General features: G+C 41.2%; 1 protein-coding gene across 2 annotated transcripts; it reads right to left on the reverse strand.

The window, feature by feature from the left end:
• Nucleotides 1-47: 47 nt before the first annotated feature.
• On the reverse strand, nt 48-15,468 carry c13h21orf91 (chromosome 13 C21orf91 homolog). Of its 2 annotated transcripts, XM_053332004.1 has the most exons (6): nt 15,362-15,451; nt 14,798-14,878; nt 13,372-13,517; nt 3,637-4,140; nt 2,717-2,779; nt 48-1,339 (listed from the first exon to the last, which is right to left on the reverse strand). In XM_053332004.1, the coding sequence occupies exons 3-6, from the start codon at nt 13,496-13,498 to the stop codon at nt 1,143-1,145; spliced, it is 891 nt and encodes a 296-aa protein (XP_053187979.1). In that variant the 5' UTR covers nt 13,499-13,517; nt 14,798-14,878; nt 15,362-15,451; the 3' UTR covers nt 48-1,142. The 2 variants fall into 2 exon arrangements, with proteins under 2 accessions (XP_053187979.1, XP_053187980.1); XM_053332005.1 differs by lacking the exon at nt 14,798-14,878 and having other exon boundaries at nt 15,362-15,468.
• Between the last annotated feature and the right edge of the window lie 47 nt (nt 15,469-15,515).

The following is a 15,515-nucleotide window of genomic DNA, read 5'->3' on the forward strand; positions in this document are numbered from 1 at the left end:
AATAAAAGAAAGGGTATAACTTTAAGCCGTGGGGGGGGGGGGGGGGGGGGGTAATTAACTGATAGCTCTAATGCTGCTTGCCAACCAGCTGCTACCACATATTAGTTGATGGACACTCCCAAAATAGTCATCACCCCCACAAATGAAAAGCTGCATGGCTCGTATAGCTTTGGTAAATTTCACACTGTGATTTGTCTTTGTTGCAGTGATGCTCATGCTCTTTTCCAGATAAGACTTGATTAATATGTAACCATTTGTTAGTTTAAAGAAATTTGGCCTAGCTTTGTCACTAACTGTATGTATCATTATTGGTATTTTCTGTTGAATTTGTGCAGTTTAAATGCAACTTGATATAAGTTGTCTCAAGCCGTATTTTCTCAAGCTTAAACCTTGATAGGGTTTTTACATCAGAATGGTATTCAACACAGCTGTCGGCAGTGTCTGATGGTATGAATGTGACTGACACTACCCGGCTACTCTTCATCAAATATTCACCAGAGCCATGGTATTAAATAGTGTAGCTCTCTTCTCACTGCCTTCTACAGAGAATCCTCAGATAACATATGGAGGAGTATTAAGCAGCGCTAAAACCCATATTTGAATATCTGCGTATGACATAATTAGAAGGAAAAGAAAAAAAAGAAGCTTAGAGGATATATCTACAAAAAACGGAACATTGAAAACTGACATTTTTTTGACAGGAAAATACACAAAGAGTAAACAAAACCAACAACTACCGTTTATGCGAAATGATGTGGAAAAGGTGTCAGTCTGTTTTTAAGGTAAGAAAATGTCCGTATCATGTACTAGGACCATGAACACTCTGACATGATTACTGGGTACTTAGATTAGATTGGGTAGAATTCAGGTCACATGCCAAACTGCAAACTTTGATTAATCCTCGCGTCATCACCGCAACCATGAGTCTAAAGGCTGTGTCAACCCAGCCCTTAATGCAGTTCTAATGTAGAGCTAAAAACTCAACGTCACCGTAGTGTTTTAAAAAGTCACTCAGTTCACATCGAGGCATTTTTTCCAGCCTCGCAGCAGCCAGGAATTGGAGGTGTTTGTCAGCCTCTTCTGAGTGGTGGCGGAGACAGAACAGATACCCCCCCCCCCCTCCCCTGCTATCTTCCAGCACCTCACTCCACGGGACTGCTGCCACCTCCCCCACCTCCACCTCCGTTGCTGCTGGCCTTGACCCCAGCCCTGCTAATGTGCAGCCAGGGCAGCTTGGCACAGTTCTTGAAGAGCTGCTCGATGGCGATGTGACGTACGTGCAGCTCTGACGCCAGCGAGTCTTTCTCCTGCACAGCTACAGTCAGCTCCTCGAACACCTCTGTGGAGAGAGAGAGAGAGAGAGAGATACATTCACACACAAGGTCAACTTCTTTCACAGTCTAACAAATGGGAGAAAGAGATAAAAGAACGAAAATCAATAATACTGATTATTGAAGGGGCAGAGAGCAAAGACAACATGACAGAAAATACATAAGCTGAAGATACCACCTCTAATAAAAGTCAAACAACTAACAACTTCGGACAAGGACAGTGTTACAAGGCAGCTGAAACAAGTATATACTTCTATTATCTATTAACTCTTAACTCAGTGCTCCTTAAATTATTTAGACAGTTCTGAGTAACAATATTAACATATGTGGCAATGACCACTCTTTAAAGGTGAATAAGAGTGTGTAGCAGGCCCCTCTCCCTCTCTACACTGGCCAGACTGAAGATGAAAATATTATGTCTACATCCTCTATCCCACTGGCCCACTTGTGTGCACTGGCTGCTCGGCCTCACTGATAAAAAATATGATAATCTTGTGTTTGGTATGCAAACATGTCAATTGCTTGAGATGAGATGCAGCTCGGCTGTGACTGTGGGCAGCAAACAAAAAGGCCTAACCGGTGAACTAATAGTGTGAAGAGAGAGGCAAGGTATGCATGAGTAAGCACTATGCACTATACACACACACACACACACACACACACACACACAGTCCAGTTCAACACAGCTGGTCACATGAGAGGAGATGATGTGTTGTTGACTAGAGATGCCTTCCAGTCAATATGAGCCCTTGCTTTATTGAGTCTTTCCAGGCTGAAAACAGACCTGTTATAACAAGGTTTAACCCAGGTTAACCCATTTAAATGAATGACAGTACACAGAGCTCACAGTTTGAACATGAACAAATTCTGAATCCGTGAACCTAAAGTCAGACTCAGTATTCTGTTATTTAACCCTTACATACTTGACCCATTCTTACATTTGAGAGTTGTAAAAACACCCTATACACATTTCCTTTAGCTGGACTTTTCCTAATGTGACCCAAAGTTTTTTTGTGCAGCTGCTACATATTTTTGTATATGCAAATGTATAAAATTCAAAAAACACCATACAAACATGTTGTATTTATCATATTCTATCAAATGTTCTGGATTATAAAATAGTGATTATGGAGGGTTTTTTTTCTATAAATAAAAAGAATACACTCTCTGACAGACTCATTAAAGCTTAATCAAACATGTATTAATGACTGATGGGGAATTTATGAATATGAACTGTGGTAGAGACTAATTATGAGTCAGAATATGAACAGTATGTAAGGGTTGAAAATATCTAATGCAGCTTTTTCATGAGGGCACAAATCTCCTATGGAGGATTTATTAGTGATGAGAATTACAGCTTGAATTATACAAAAAGTATTACTTACTTTGTATCTGCATCAGTAGTTGTGCATTCAGTTGATGTAGCTCATCCACACTCATTTTAGTCACTAAAAGAAAAAAGAAAAAACAGCTTTGTTTAGACTGTGTGGAAGGTTGAACATGTCTGTTTCTCATTCAGGAACTCATTACATATGATTAAAAATATAAGGTTAGTGCTCAAATTGCATACGTTGTTCATTTTTCTTAATTTTCTTCATTACCTATGTACTTGAATACTCCCCATCAATATCAAAAGAAATGTTTAAAGTAAAGCTCTGAGCTGTTTACAGAACTAAAAACATACTGAAACATGATACTACTAACCAGCTACTAACAAACCAACAGAAACACTAGTGGTTACTAATTCATGTAACATTTGCAGCATTGCAGGTTCAAGATATTAAGAGCAGTGAGTAGCTGGAGGATGATGATGATGATGAGCTAATGCAGAGATATGCATACAAATACAGTATCAGTGACATTCCTGTCAACTGTCGTTTTAAAAACACATTTGAATAAGCGACCTTTAGAAGGGTCTCACAGACTTAGAGGATCTGTAGTCATAAGCAGTGTTAGTAGTGACAGGACATAACAATTCCAAAAAATATCTCGAGGTTATAAGAAACATTTGCTTTTCTCTGAAGAGATCAGAGCAAAAATGAAGATGAAGACCAAGAAGTACAAGTGTATCCTGTCTTGTGTTACTATTCTGTCCATAGCTTATTCATGAATACCAGCTCTGAGTTTATTAGAAACCTCTGGATAGCACACAACAGAGAGATGAGAGGCAAAGGAATGCAGCTTTTCATTTTAGATGTCATTCACTCTTGTCTACAACATCCTCTCTTCAAAAGAAGAAGGAATGTAACCTTAAACTAGTTGTAGGTAACGTTCCTGTTGGGAGAGAGTTTAAAATGATGCTCACATTCATCTCTGCTGTGGCCCTGGTGTCTGTGCTGTGTCTGTCCTCCTGACGATTGATTCCTCTTGTGTAGACCTGTCCTGCCGTCGCTGGACCAGACATCACCTTGCGACTCCTGCAGCAGCCCTAGTTCCTCTACCGTGTGGCACTCCAGCATCCCCATAGTGTAATCGGGCAGCCTCGCCGCTTTGCCCGTGTCCCAGCGGGGGGCGTATCGGGGCACCTGGGCGTCTGACTGGGGCAGCAGCTTGCAGTCACTCTGCTGGTTGTAACAAAGAAGCTTGGCCCCTCGTCTGCTGGGGCCATTGGGGGACACAGAGTCTTTATTCTGGGCGTACTGGATGATGCGGTTCAGTTTCTGGCTGAGGGCCAGCTTCATGCCCTCGTAGGCACTTCGGGAGACCTTGGAACGTGACAGCTTCTGGTTGGCGATGAGGTGGTATTTCTCAAAGCAGTCTCTGTGGCCTCGCAGGGACTTGGAGTGCAACAAGGTGGCGGAGGACACACCTGCATTCACACAGACATAAAGAAATAGGTCAATAAGTCATACAACTAAGGGCCTACAGCCACACAAACAAGTGTTAAGTTAAGAGCACACACACAGAGAACTCAAAGATCCAGATGCTAATCTATAAAGAGTAACATGATAACATTGACAGGAAATAAAGCGGTCATCTGTATAATTAGTGAGAAATGCAGCACTGACTCATAAAAGTCAACCAGTATGAAACGAGCTAAAACTGGCAGACTGACCTATCGCGATCTCTCTGTGAAAGCTGCTTAGTGTGCAGTGGATTAGCTGGTGCAGCGTTGAGATAGCAGGGATAATAGATCAGCTCTGTCTCAATGCAAACACATGCAAATGTATAGAAGAAAGAGGTAGGTACACAGAATGATCTTTGTCAGCATTTCATTTACATTCATTAAAAGTTATTTTAATATACCTGTCAAACAATGAGACACATGCAAACACTTTTTTTTTTTTTTTTTTAAAGGAAGTGTCCAGTCTGTCTTATTTTCCATCCTGCATGAAAGCATAAACAGGATTAAGTCATTCAATAGAGGATGAACTTTAGTCTATGAAACATAACAATGCAGCTCTTCTCATTAAAAAGAGAATGGGAGGAAAAAAACAACTTGACTATGTGGGCACATGCTGTCTCTACATTCCTTGAAAGTAAAGCAACACTTCCTGGATCTAGTCAAAACAGGTCACACTGTAACTAATTTAGCCCTCACAGAGGAAATGATCACCTAGTAAGTGAACTCAAATTAAAACTACCTTAGAGTAAAATGGGCCAAAGCCTTATTTAGTGAACCTGATAAACAAAAGGGAAGCTGAAGGTGAGGGAGAACAGGAGTGAAACTGCATGTGTGGAGGAGATGGTGGTTGCAGTGAGAAGGTGTCTCACAGGCATTCTTTTTTTGTGAAGGCCTTCTCACGGCTGACGTTTCGCAACAGACGTACATGTCGGAGCCTGCGGTGAGGAGATTAGTCACTTTAGTCTATATAGACTTAAGAGCTCACCGAGGCGGGTTTACCTCCTCGCACGCTGGTCTCGACGCTTTCCCGGCATACAGACCAGCGAAGGCAACCACGGGTCAAACACTTCACCCCACATGACCACAACACAATAAACACACACAAACAGAGAGTCTGTGTGTGCTGTGGTCTGTGGGGGCCTTTTAAAGAGTTAAACACACACACAAAACTTTGGTTGTTTATACAATACAAGAAATACTCAGATCCTACATTTGCTTCAAAAAAAAAAACTTCCTACAAGCACAGGTTGTGTGAAGACCGGATGTAGAAGTGCGGCTCTTTCAAGTGTAGATCAATCTTTTACAACACAGTATCTTACAGGCTTTTTTCACAATATAAACTGGGGGTTTGTGTAATAAAAAGTGTTACATAAAGATGTTTTTATGTTGTAGAGATTGTAAAAGCTGTTTAAAGCAATAAAGAATCAGTTTTAAGTATGACTTTATTGTTTTTTAAAGATACTCTGACTCAATTTCATTTCCTTGCACGTCTACTGAGAGCTTGCTGTATGGCTGCAGGAGGAAAAAAGTAAATAGTCCATACTTAATCTGAGCCAGTCTGTATTAATGGATCTTCTATGCCTCGATACATAGGAAGGTTTTAGACCATTACACAACTGTGTGCAGAAGCCTATTCTTAGCTTCTGCATGTTTATGTGCTGACCCCAGTTCCTATAAAGACCTTTAAAATGAGTAGATGAGTCTCGTGAAGGAAACACATATAGGGTATGCCAGTCGTGTGTGTGTGTGTGTGTGTATGTGTGTGCTGCCTATTCAATGGCTAATGAATGTGCTTTACCATTCACTGCAGGAGCTTTCTGCCTATCAAACAGCCACGTTATAATCCGATCAGTCCCGCTCTTTGGACTACCACAAAAACACACTGACTATCACTTGCCTAGTGCAGAGAGAGAGAGAGAGAGAAAAAAGAAATATTGGCCCACAACCAGGCCAGCGCACCACCAGCCAAAGACCTCACTCCAGCTAAGCAGCTTAGCACTACTGTCTTTCATTGCAGCACACACACACACAAACACACACACATACAAACACAGACTATTCACTGGAGGTGAATCAACATTGTTCGCCGCTGACAGCTGCAGACATTAAGCACAACGCTGATGACCAGTACGCTTGTTTTTTCCTGACTCTTTTGTGACTGAGCTGAGGTTAGTCTGTCAGTTCAACAATTAACAAAGACAAAACACACGCACGCACGCACGCACGCACGCACGCACGCACGCACGCACGCACGCACGCACGCACGCACGCACGCACGCACGCACGCACGCACGCACACACACACACACACACACACACACACACACACACACACACACACACACACACACACACACACACACACACACACACACACACACACACACACACACACACACACACACACACACACACACACACACACACACACACACACACACACAGGTCTGATGAAGAGAAACAAAATATAAACAACTGGTGTTATTCAGTTTTAAGCTGTTCCTGAGAGAAAATTTAAAGTATGATACAGCACTAGAATAACAAATTAAGAGTAAGGTTAAAACCATGCTTACAAAAGGCCAGAAATTCAATGCCTATTTTTCCCTATACAAAAAATTAAGGTCTATATAACAAATGAGAGGTAAGGTGTGCAGTAGCCAACAAAGTATCACACAAATGTTTAGAAACTAGCAGAGTTGCAGTGAAGCTGGTTCACTAGAGGAAGAATAATGCCTATCAGGCTGATCTTGATCACTCTTGATAGTGAAATGACTAAAGGAAGAGTCCGAACATGTGATAATCCTGAGGCTGTACAGAGATGACATCCCTCTGTTATTTATAGTCCTGCTCTATATTTAGTAGCTACATTTTGGCTACATTTTTAGCCCAAAATTCACTCATGCTCTCCAACTCTCTCTCTCTCTGCACACTTGGGCTTGTGGTTTATGTCATGGGAAGAGAAGTCTTAGCACTAAACTTAGCAGAGCCTGTCTATCCTGCATGGAGAAAACACTTCTTCAGACTTGTGGTTTTGCTCTGAACTGTACAGGTGTGTGTGTGTGTGTGTGTGTGTGTGTGTGTGTGTGTGTGTGCTGGTTACGGATACCCGATCCATGACACACTTTGGAGGAGCTGCCGTTTGAGGGCTGGTACCCGGGGACATGTGGGACGGAGGTCATTGGCGCTAAGGTGTCAAACCAGAGCTGTGTGGCACAGCTTTGAAGAATGTGTTGTGAGCAGCTGCACGGGCCAACTTAGACACCAACAGAGAAGTCACATGAACAACGGTGAACTCAGTGACACGTGAATTTCAAACCACCTGTTTGGCAACGTAAGTATGCAGGATAAAGCAGTGGTTAACCATCTACAGCATATTATATGGTAGAGCTAGTTAATTGAGCCTCTCTCTATCCTCCCTCTGCCCTCTCATGGTTTGTGTTACAAGTAAGATACACTATTTATCATGGGTTTTATGGTAACAGAGATTAGCCTAATAGGTTAATTATTAACCAGACTTTACATCATGGTTCTGTAACTGTTAAGGCTCAGTGTTTCTCTTCTCACTCTTGTTATAGTCTGTTATTTTTCTATGAACAGCAGTTGTACTATGAGCAAACTTAAACTAAACATCACACTTGTGTTAGAAAAATGTCTACAGGCACAATTAGCAGACTGCAAGTGGAGGCTCTGCTGCAGAACCAAAACAAGCCTCATGCACCAGATTAAAATGCTGTGCTGCAATAAGTTTAGGTATGTGAAGTACATGCTGTCACAAGTGTAACTTCACTCATTTGTGTTTGAGAGGGGGTTAAATTATCTAAAGGAGGTGAGAAGTGTTCTGGAAATAGCTGAGGGATCAAACACTGAAGCGTATCCACCATAAAAACTCATTAGACCATCAGCGTGGGAGGATTTTAGACATAACGAAAGGACAGGAAGTTGTTGAAGAGTACATATCTGCAACTTGCTGCTGCTGCTTAATGCAAAATCTTCAAAATCACCATCCAGTGAAGTTAAAAAACCATTACTTTAATGGCAAGTTACTTAATGAAACATTGACTTTATAGGGAATTAAATACATGTGTCACTTACGATCAATAAAGTAGCGGTGAATTAAGAGTTGGGCTTTCGGTGCCATGTAAACCATCAGCAACGCAGCAGGAAAAGCAGAACTACACTCTATAAATGAATGCTTGTCAAAACAACATGTAATCCCCTCAAGTGTTTCAGTGCGATCATTTACATCCTGCTGCTTCCTTCCATCTGTGTTGAGTAAATGCTCGATACAGGAGGTAAATACCAGGTGCAAAAGTCTAACTTAAATAAGGATCTTGTAGACTTCTAGCACTATACCATGAATCTGTTTGTATAGAAGCAGTTGCTGTTAGATATCACAGTCTACAATATGGTTCAGACTATGTAAATAGGCTAGTAAATAATGTTGTTTAGAGGGTCACAAACCTGTGGTGATAAAGAAAATGACTGCAAAGTTGGAGCCAATATAGATTACACCTCATCACGCAATTGATCTATATTTACAGGGCTAATGTAGACTGTAAATTCTGCCTATTTATTTACACTAATGACAGATTCACATAGAAAGCAGTCTATTATACTTGACCTTTAAAAGCATTATAAAGCAAAATAAGAGGATTCAGCATGGTGGACTATACAGTAGCTTCAGTACGTTTCTAGATCATAACTGTGTTTAAACATACAGCTTCCACAGACAGCAACCTAATTATGCCTTTCTATATACACCCCAGGGTGAAGAGGTCACCCACAATGAATGGGGCTGTTTATAGGAGAGTGCTACAATAGCCTCTGTAGAGCAGCGACCAGAATCAGCACCGACTGCATCATTCAAGCCTCTCGAGCTGGAGGAATTTTAGTTTTTTTCCACTCCGTTTAGCGGCCCGTGGTCCAGACCCAGCTGGTAATATTAACCAGGCCTCAGCAAATATTCTGTCTGCATTATGTAAGGAGATAAAGGAATTCTAGAAGGGGGGTGGGGGGGTGGGGGTATTTTGACTTGGAAGCTCAGCAGACGTCTTGTTTGAAAAGGAGGCGAGGTGGACACCGAAAGCAATGAAGTAAACTGCTGGTGTGAGAGAGGTTAGAGGTTATGATACGCAGGCTGGATTTCTCTGCTGTTTATTAAGACTGACTCATCACATCAGTTCAAGCCAGTGTATAACAAAAAGACACTCAAGTCTGAATTATGCTGCACTGAGCTATGAGATCCAGTAAAAAAAAAGAAACAGTAAATAAACAGTAACACTTGACAGATGTGAAACCAAAAACAATACCACAGTGAAACTATGTACTGTAAACCTCCTACACACATTATGAAGGTTAGCAACACCATGGCTGCTCTCATGGGCAAAACTGTAGTATGATGCCAAGCCAAGGAAAACACTTCAAATAGACATTTGGTGGTTTAAATACTTAAAAAAAACATGTTTTGTTGGAATATAAACTATCTTGGTGTTTTGACTGATATGAGTGAAGATAGATTAGAGGCACATTTCATTTTGAGGGGAAACTATTTTTTCAATTTGACTTCACATCAGGAATATGTGATACTATGTGTGATACTGCCAACTATCTGGATGAAATATCTGACAACCAATAAACCATGATGCATAAGCTATGCAGTTAGTAAAACTATACCTGTATCTGCAAGCCACAGCTAAATGGGAGCTCTTGTCAGTAAAGAAGGCTTGATGATGAAAATTCCTTGGAATAAGACACATTCCTTTAGCATGAAACAGAAGTGGAGATAGGCTGAACTGTCTGCTGATGTTTTGGTGTGGGACTGCAGTTGCTCCCTTGTTCTCTATTGTGCTATGTTGACGCTCAAGGCTGTGTAACCATGTGTAGTCCACGCTCTGCAGCTCAGATGGTGCAGAAAAAGAAAAGAAAACGAAATGTCTAAAAAGTAAGAATTGTCCAGTTAAGGCAGAGGGTGAGTAATATATAAATAGCAACAATGTCTTTGTGGTACTTTCTGATGGAAGAAGCACACACAGGCCAAAGCAGTTTCCTCAGGAAACAGCTAGTTGGAGCTTCAACAAAGGCTGCACTTCCTGAACATCCATCCTTCTTTGAACTGTGCTTAGACCTTTCTCTACAGACAGACTTCATGTCTACCTCTGCACCTGGTGGTGCTGTAGGTGAAGCATTGGTAGTAAACATCTTCTGCACTCTGTCAACATAAGCTTCTAACTGAAAGCTCATACATACAGCATGTAATCTACTGGACTTTGGAGATTACAATAAGTTTTTGTTATGAGTGTCTGTTGGGGCTTATGTTGATGTAAAGCTCTGTCTAACCTCAACTGTGACTACTGTGTGTGTCAGCAGCATCTCACGTGTAAACAGACAAGTCTGAACATCGCCGTCTCATGCAAACCTCAGAGCAGAGCTCGGGGAGGTTGTGGGTGGAAATGAATATGAAGAATAAGCAGTGAAATCAGAATGGGACCACTCTCTGCTGCAACATAACTACACTGTAGTAGTGGCCAGTTACAGCTAGTTGTCACTGCACCAACAATAATGTGCTCATGATTCAAATATTACATTAGATTTTAATGAAAAGGAGTGCTATAAAAGGTCACACATGAACATCTAGCATGTGTGATCTTGATAGTACAAACAATAGCAACCTCTCTAACACACTGGGTGGATGGGCTTTCCTCATGTTGAAACCAAATATATGTAACTTCCTTAAAGAGGCCACTTGTCTTGCTTGTTCCTCTTAACAAGCAGCCTGACATTACACAGATCATCAGTTAGATATCATGTGGTAGCTCATCTGCACCGCAATACTTGGTGATGAAAGTGTTAATGTATTTATAACATGCAAATACTGTACTTTTTGGTATGTACTGAATTAACACATCTATATCTGGGACAAATGTTTCTTACCAGTAAGTCAACAAATATTTAATGCACAGTCTTTTCAGTATTCAGTCTAACTGGTGTGGAGCCTCTAGAGGAAGCTGCCTTTTACATACCAATCAAAGAAGGAACATTTTTTTATTTAAACATTCTGACAAATGTACTTGGTTTTGTTCAAGTTGAGTTTATATAGACAGAAATAAAAAGGGTTTTGAAGCATAGGTTTGTACATAGCAATAAGCTCTCCTAGTTTAACAGAAACAAGAAGTAATTTTGGTTCTATTGCTTCTAATAAATATTCAAAACCAGCATTAAGCAAGAAGGCGATGAATATTCAACAGCAGCAGCGGCAGCAGCGATTCACCCTTGAGATAGTATGATATGGTTTAGGACAGAAACGTGCTGGGCGGGTGTGTTTGTGTGAGTAATGGGAGTTGAAGACCATTCCCTCCCCTTCACATTTTTGTCTGCTTTTGTTTTGATCAGACCTTTTGTTCTTCTCTCCTTTAATGAAGGATGGCATGGGAGTATTTTGAGCCATTAAGTCCTATGTGAGCAGTCGGCGGGCAAACGGCCTGGCCTCGGTTTCCAATCAGCCGTGCCTAAAGTAGCCACATGCGGCTTGGCAAGGCTCCCCTCCCACCAATGAAAGACTCGGCTGCACCAGAAACACGTGCTTGTCTGTAAAGCCCCCCCCCCCCCCTTTTTCTTTTCCCACCCAGACCCAACAGTTACGTAACTGTCACTTCATTGCCACACAGGCTACATTGAAACCTGTATCCTGAGAAGCACACAATGGTGTTGTGATGAGGTGGAGAAAAAAAAAGGAGTCTTATCTGAGACAACCAAACATAAGGGCACCTCAGTTTAGACTAAACAGTGGAGAAAAAAAGCTTTGGGGACCCTCTTGCATAAAAGCCCCACCAGCTACTGCCTACCTGAACATAGCATCCAAGCTGTTAAAATTAAATAGAGCAAGTGAAGACACCTCCAGTGAGCCAGACAAGCAAGCACAGGCAGTTTTTTGGCCATATCTGTCAAATGTTGGGTAATCTTGATTTAAGAAGATGACCCTGAAAACTGGATTTCATTTTCAAGCATGCAACAGTCTACATGCGGGTGCTACATGCTCCATATTACACAGATCAACCCTTTACTGAGGCTGTGTGTTTTTAATATGTACAAAGCTCGGCTGTATGTTGCTGCCAGTGCCCAGACTGCATCCTCCAACCATATGTAGATTATCTTACTGTTGAATGAGGATTAATGAGCTTGGAAGCACTTATAAAAACACAAGTTTTGGTGAAGTACTATTTTAAAAAACGCTCGCCTTAGACTGTGAGTGAAGACGGCACACACAGAATAGAGCAATTAATCAATGCACCTACATTCAGTTCCCTTATACCAAGACAGACTAGATCTATAAATCTTTTATGCGTATGCATTTCCATCCATTTACTACAGGGTGATATACCATTCTGAGAGCTCTTAGTCAGCTATATGATGCTGTTTTACAAGTCGTCCACTATCATACTGCACAGAGATGAACACACGCGCTTCTATGTTGCAGAAAAGAGCCTTTTGTGGGTCTGAGACGAGCACTGAAAGAGAGCCATATCTAATCCCATCTGATTCTCTATTCTTCTTCAAATAGGCCACTCATTAATTAAGAGATGAAAAAACATCAAACACATGCTCTTGAGTTAGAGTGGCACATCAAACGGGGGAATCACAGTGGCCTGCTTTAGCGAGGGCTTTGGTCCTACAGGCCCAGTACCTTGCATATATAATCTATCTTATATGTTCCTGGAGAGGATTAAAAGAAGTGTTTAAAAAGGTTCTGAGGTTGGATTACAGCTCCTGGTGAAAGTGCATATTGGCTATGATGGGAGCTGATGATGAAAAAGAATCCAGATGCTACTGCAAGAGTGATTTATTGTGTCATCTGAAGGCTGCAGACTCTTGGCAGAAAAGACCTGCAGCTGATCTGTCCGCATAGGATTGCTTCTATATGAAGCGAGCCAGGGAAAGTGCTGGAGATGAATTTTAACTCTGAATCCTGTCAGTGAGTGTGTGTTTGTGTGTGTGTTTGGGAGTGTTAAAAGCTTTGATGTGGAGAGGTCACCCTGTGGTGGAAAAAATAATTCTTAAAGATGCAACACTTCACAACCTGCAGGTCGCTTTGAAAGATTAAGCTGCCACAAACATGTCCGCTGTATGCGATGGGCCCAGTTTCTGCTCAGTTTTTTTCTATCACTTTTTCGTTCTCTTCACTCTAGTGTGAAAAATTACCTTCAATGCTGAGTTCAAAGCAGACGTGGCAGAAAGATAAGGTCCCCGTTTCCGTCTCCAGCTTGCAGACACTGCAGATATTGTCATCGTTCAGATCGATGTTCACAAACTGCTCCTCTTCATCCATTGTGCCTCTGGGGGAGAAACTGTGAAATAGAGCACATGGCTAAATACCAGAAGCTTGTGAAACCTCCAAGCTCTTTTTTTGCTAATTAGGTCACACTTTCAAATAAACTTATTAAAAATGCATTTTTTTGTTAGTATCAGTAGGGGAACAATTTAGGTTTCTATTATTTTTGGTGCAAAACACAGTAAAAGAGGTAGTTTTTAATATGACCACACAAGCTAATATAATGAGGAAGCTTCTCTCTAATCACCATGCCACATCAATATTGGGTTCCATGATATTAAACACTGACGTCATCCAAAAATCCAATAATCTTAGCAGTCATATATTAAAACAGAAGTTATCTCTAAGGGGATTTTCCAAGAGTGGACTCACGTATAGAATTGGTTAAAATGAGAACTTACATTTATGTGAGATAAAGTACATTCAAACTACACTCAAAATGAGATGTGGCAAACTGATTTGCAACCATAAACCGTCAAAAAGCCTCAGCTGTCAGAAAGCAGAACAGTTTCAGAGATTAAAAGGAAGCATTATCTCTCAGAGCATTTAGTAATATTTGTGTCAGTGTGGCAATATCATACCACAAGACGACATATTGAGGTGTCTGAATATGCAACACTTGATGGTTCGTAATTTGAATTCTCCTACTCTGCCAATCACATTAAAATGGCTATTCAAAGCTGCTTAATCCAACGGAAAGTCTGGTAGATGGCAGGTACCCATTTTCCACTTGAGTCAAAGACAGGCTGTCCTCGGGGAAACATATGACGCCATGACACCTGAGAAAGGGTAAAGCTTTGGCACAAAATGAAAGCGAAAGACTGAGAAATTTGCTGGAAGAAAAACATTTCGGTGCTGGTGGTTTCAAAAAAACAAACGCACTTGACACCTCCACTTGTGACTTATCACAAGTGATGAAAAGCAGTAGCCTTACATTTAAGCAAAGTCTACCCTTGTCACATGTTGCATTGTCTACCAGTTAAGTTAGAGTTGTCTTGACTCAACAGTTCATCATTTGGTCCATAAAATGTCAGAAAATAGTGAAAAATTAAAGTTAATATCGAGTTTTAAGGTCTAATTTTGTTTGACTATCTCAAAGATATTCAGTTTATCATCATGTTACAAAAAAGAAAAGAAAAATAAATCCTCACATTTGAGAAGCTGCCAATCAACTATTATTGATTATTTGAAAACTTTTACAGGCTTGAGGAGGTTAAACAGAAATTCATATTAAAAGAAAGCTTAAAAAAAGGTCCAAAATATGCTTTTTCTGTATCCTGTCCTTTCATCTCTCACCCCTGAAATAACAAAGCCCAGGTAGGGATCCACTGCTGTGAAGGATGCTACAGGTCCTGAGCTCTGCTTCCCTGCTGGTTTCTGAGAACACGAAAACCCCTTCAAGTCAGAGACAGCGCGGAAAGAAAAAAAAACACCATTGATCGAGTTCTTTACACTGCTCTGAAGGTTCTCTTCTCTGTTATCTGCCTGCTTAGCCAGCTGTACCAGCACACACTCCATGGTGGTTCAGAGGAATAGCTGCTGAGAGCAATAACGGTGTTGCATTTTAACTTTTAACTCCGTTACATTCACACTGATGTACAAAGAAACGTTTAACATAACACATTTGCTTCTGTTTACGAGCTTCCAAAAAAACCCGCCGCCTGTGCTATGTTAGTTAGGGCAGTTTTCTGTAACCCGAGTGTCTAAAACACACACCGTTAAACAAAAATGCTCGCTAACAAGAAGTTAAGCTAGCCTCCGACTGCTCTGGTTTGGCTGATTCGTGACCGTTATTTGGCGTTGTTAAACAGCAATATACACAACCTAACGAGGGTGCTAATAGTATTAAAGGACACTTACCCTTATCTTGAAGAGGACCCTCGGACAGATATCTCTTTTGTGTGGCTGTTCTTCGCCTCAGTGAGTATACAAACATCAGATAACACTGCGCGTCACGTCACGGCAAAAGCCCACAGATGCTGCAGGAACCTCTCTCTCTCCTCTCTGGGCGGAA

Source organism: Scomber japonicus, chromosome 13 (assembly GCF_027409825.1).
Source record: "Scomber japonicus isolate fScoJap1 chromosome 13, fScoJap1.pri, whole genome shotgun sequence".
Classification (NCBI taxonomy): domain Eukaryota; kingdom Metazoa; phylum Chordata; class Actinopteri; order Scombriformes; family Scombridae; genus Scomber; species Scomber japonicus.

Excerpts from the sequence above, each read along its gene's own strand:
- c13h21orf91 (XM_053332005.1), bottom strand. The coding sequence starts at position 13,498 with ATGGATGAAGAGGAGCAGTTTGTGAACATCGATCTGAACGATGACAAT. Across the intron at positions 4,141-13,371 it reads CTTTGAACTCAGCATTGAAG|GTGTGTCCTCCGCCACCTTG; the intron begins GTAATTTTTCAC and ends GTGTGAATGCAG. Across the intron at positions 2,780-3,636 it reads GGGCCACAGCAGAGATGAAT|TGACTAAAATGAGTGTGGAT; the intron begins GTGAGCATCATT and ends TTTTTCTTTTAG.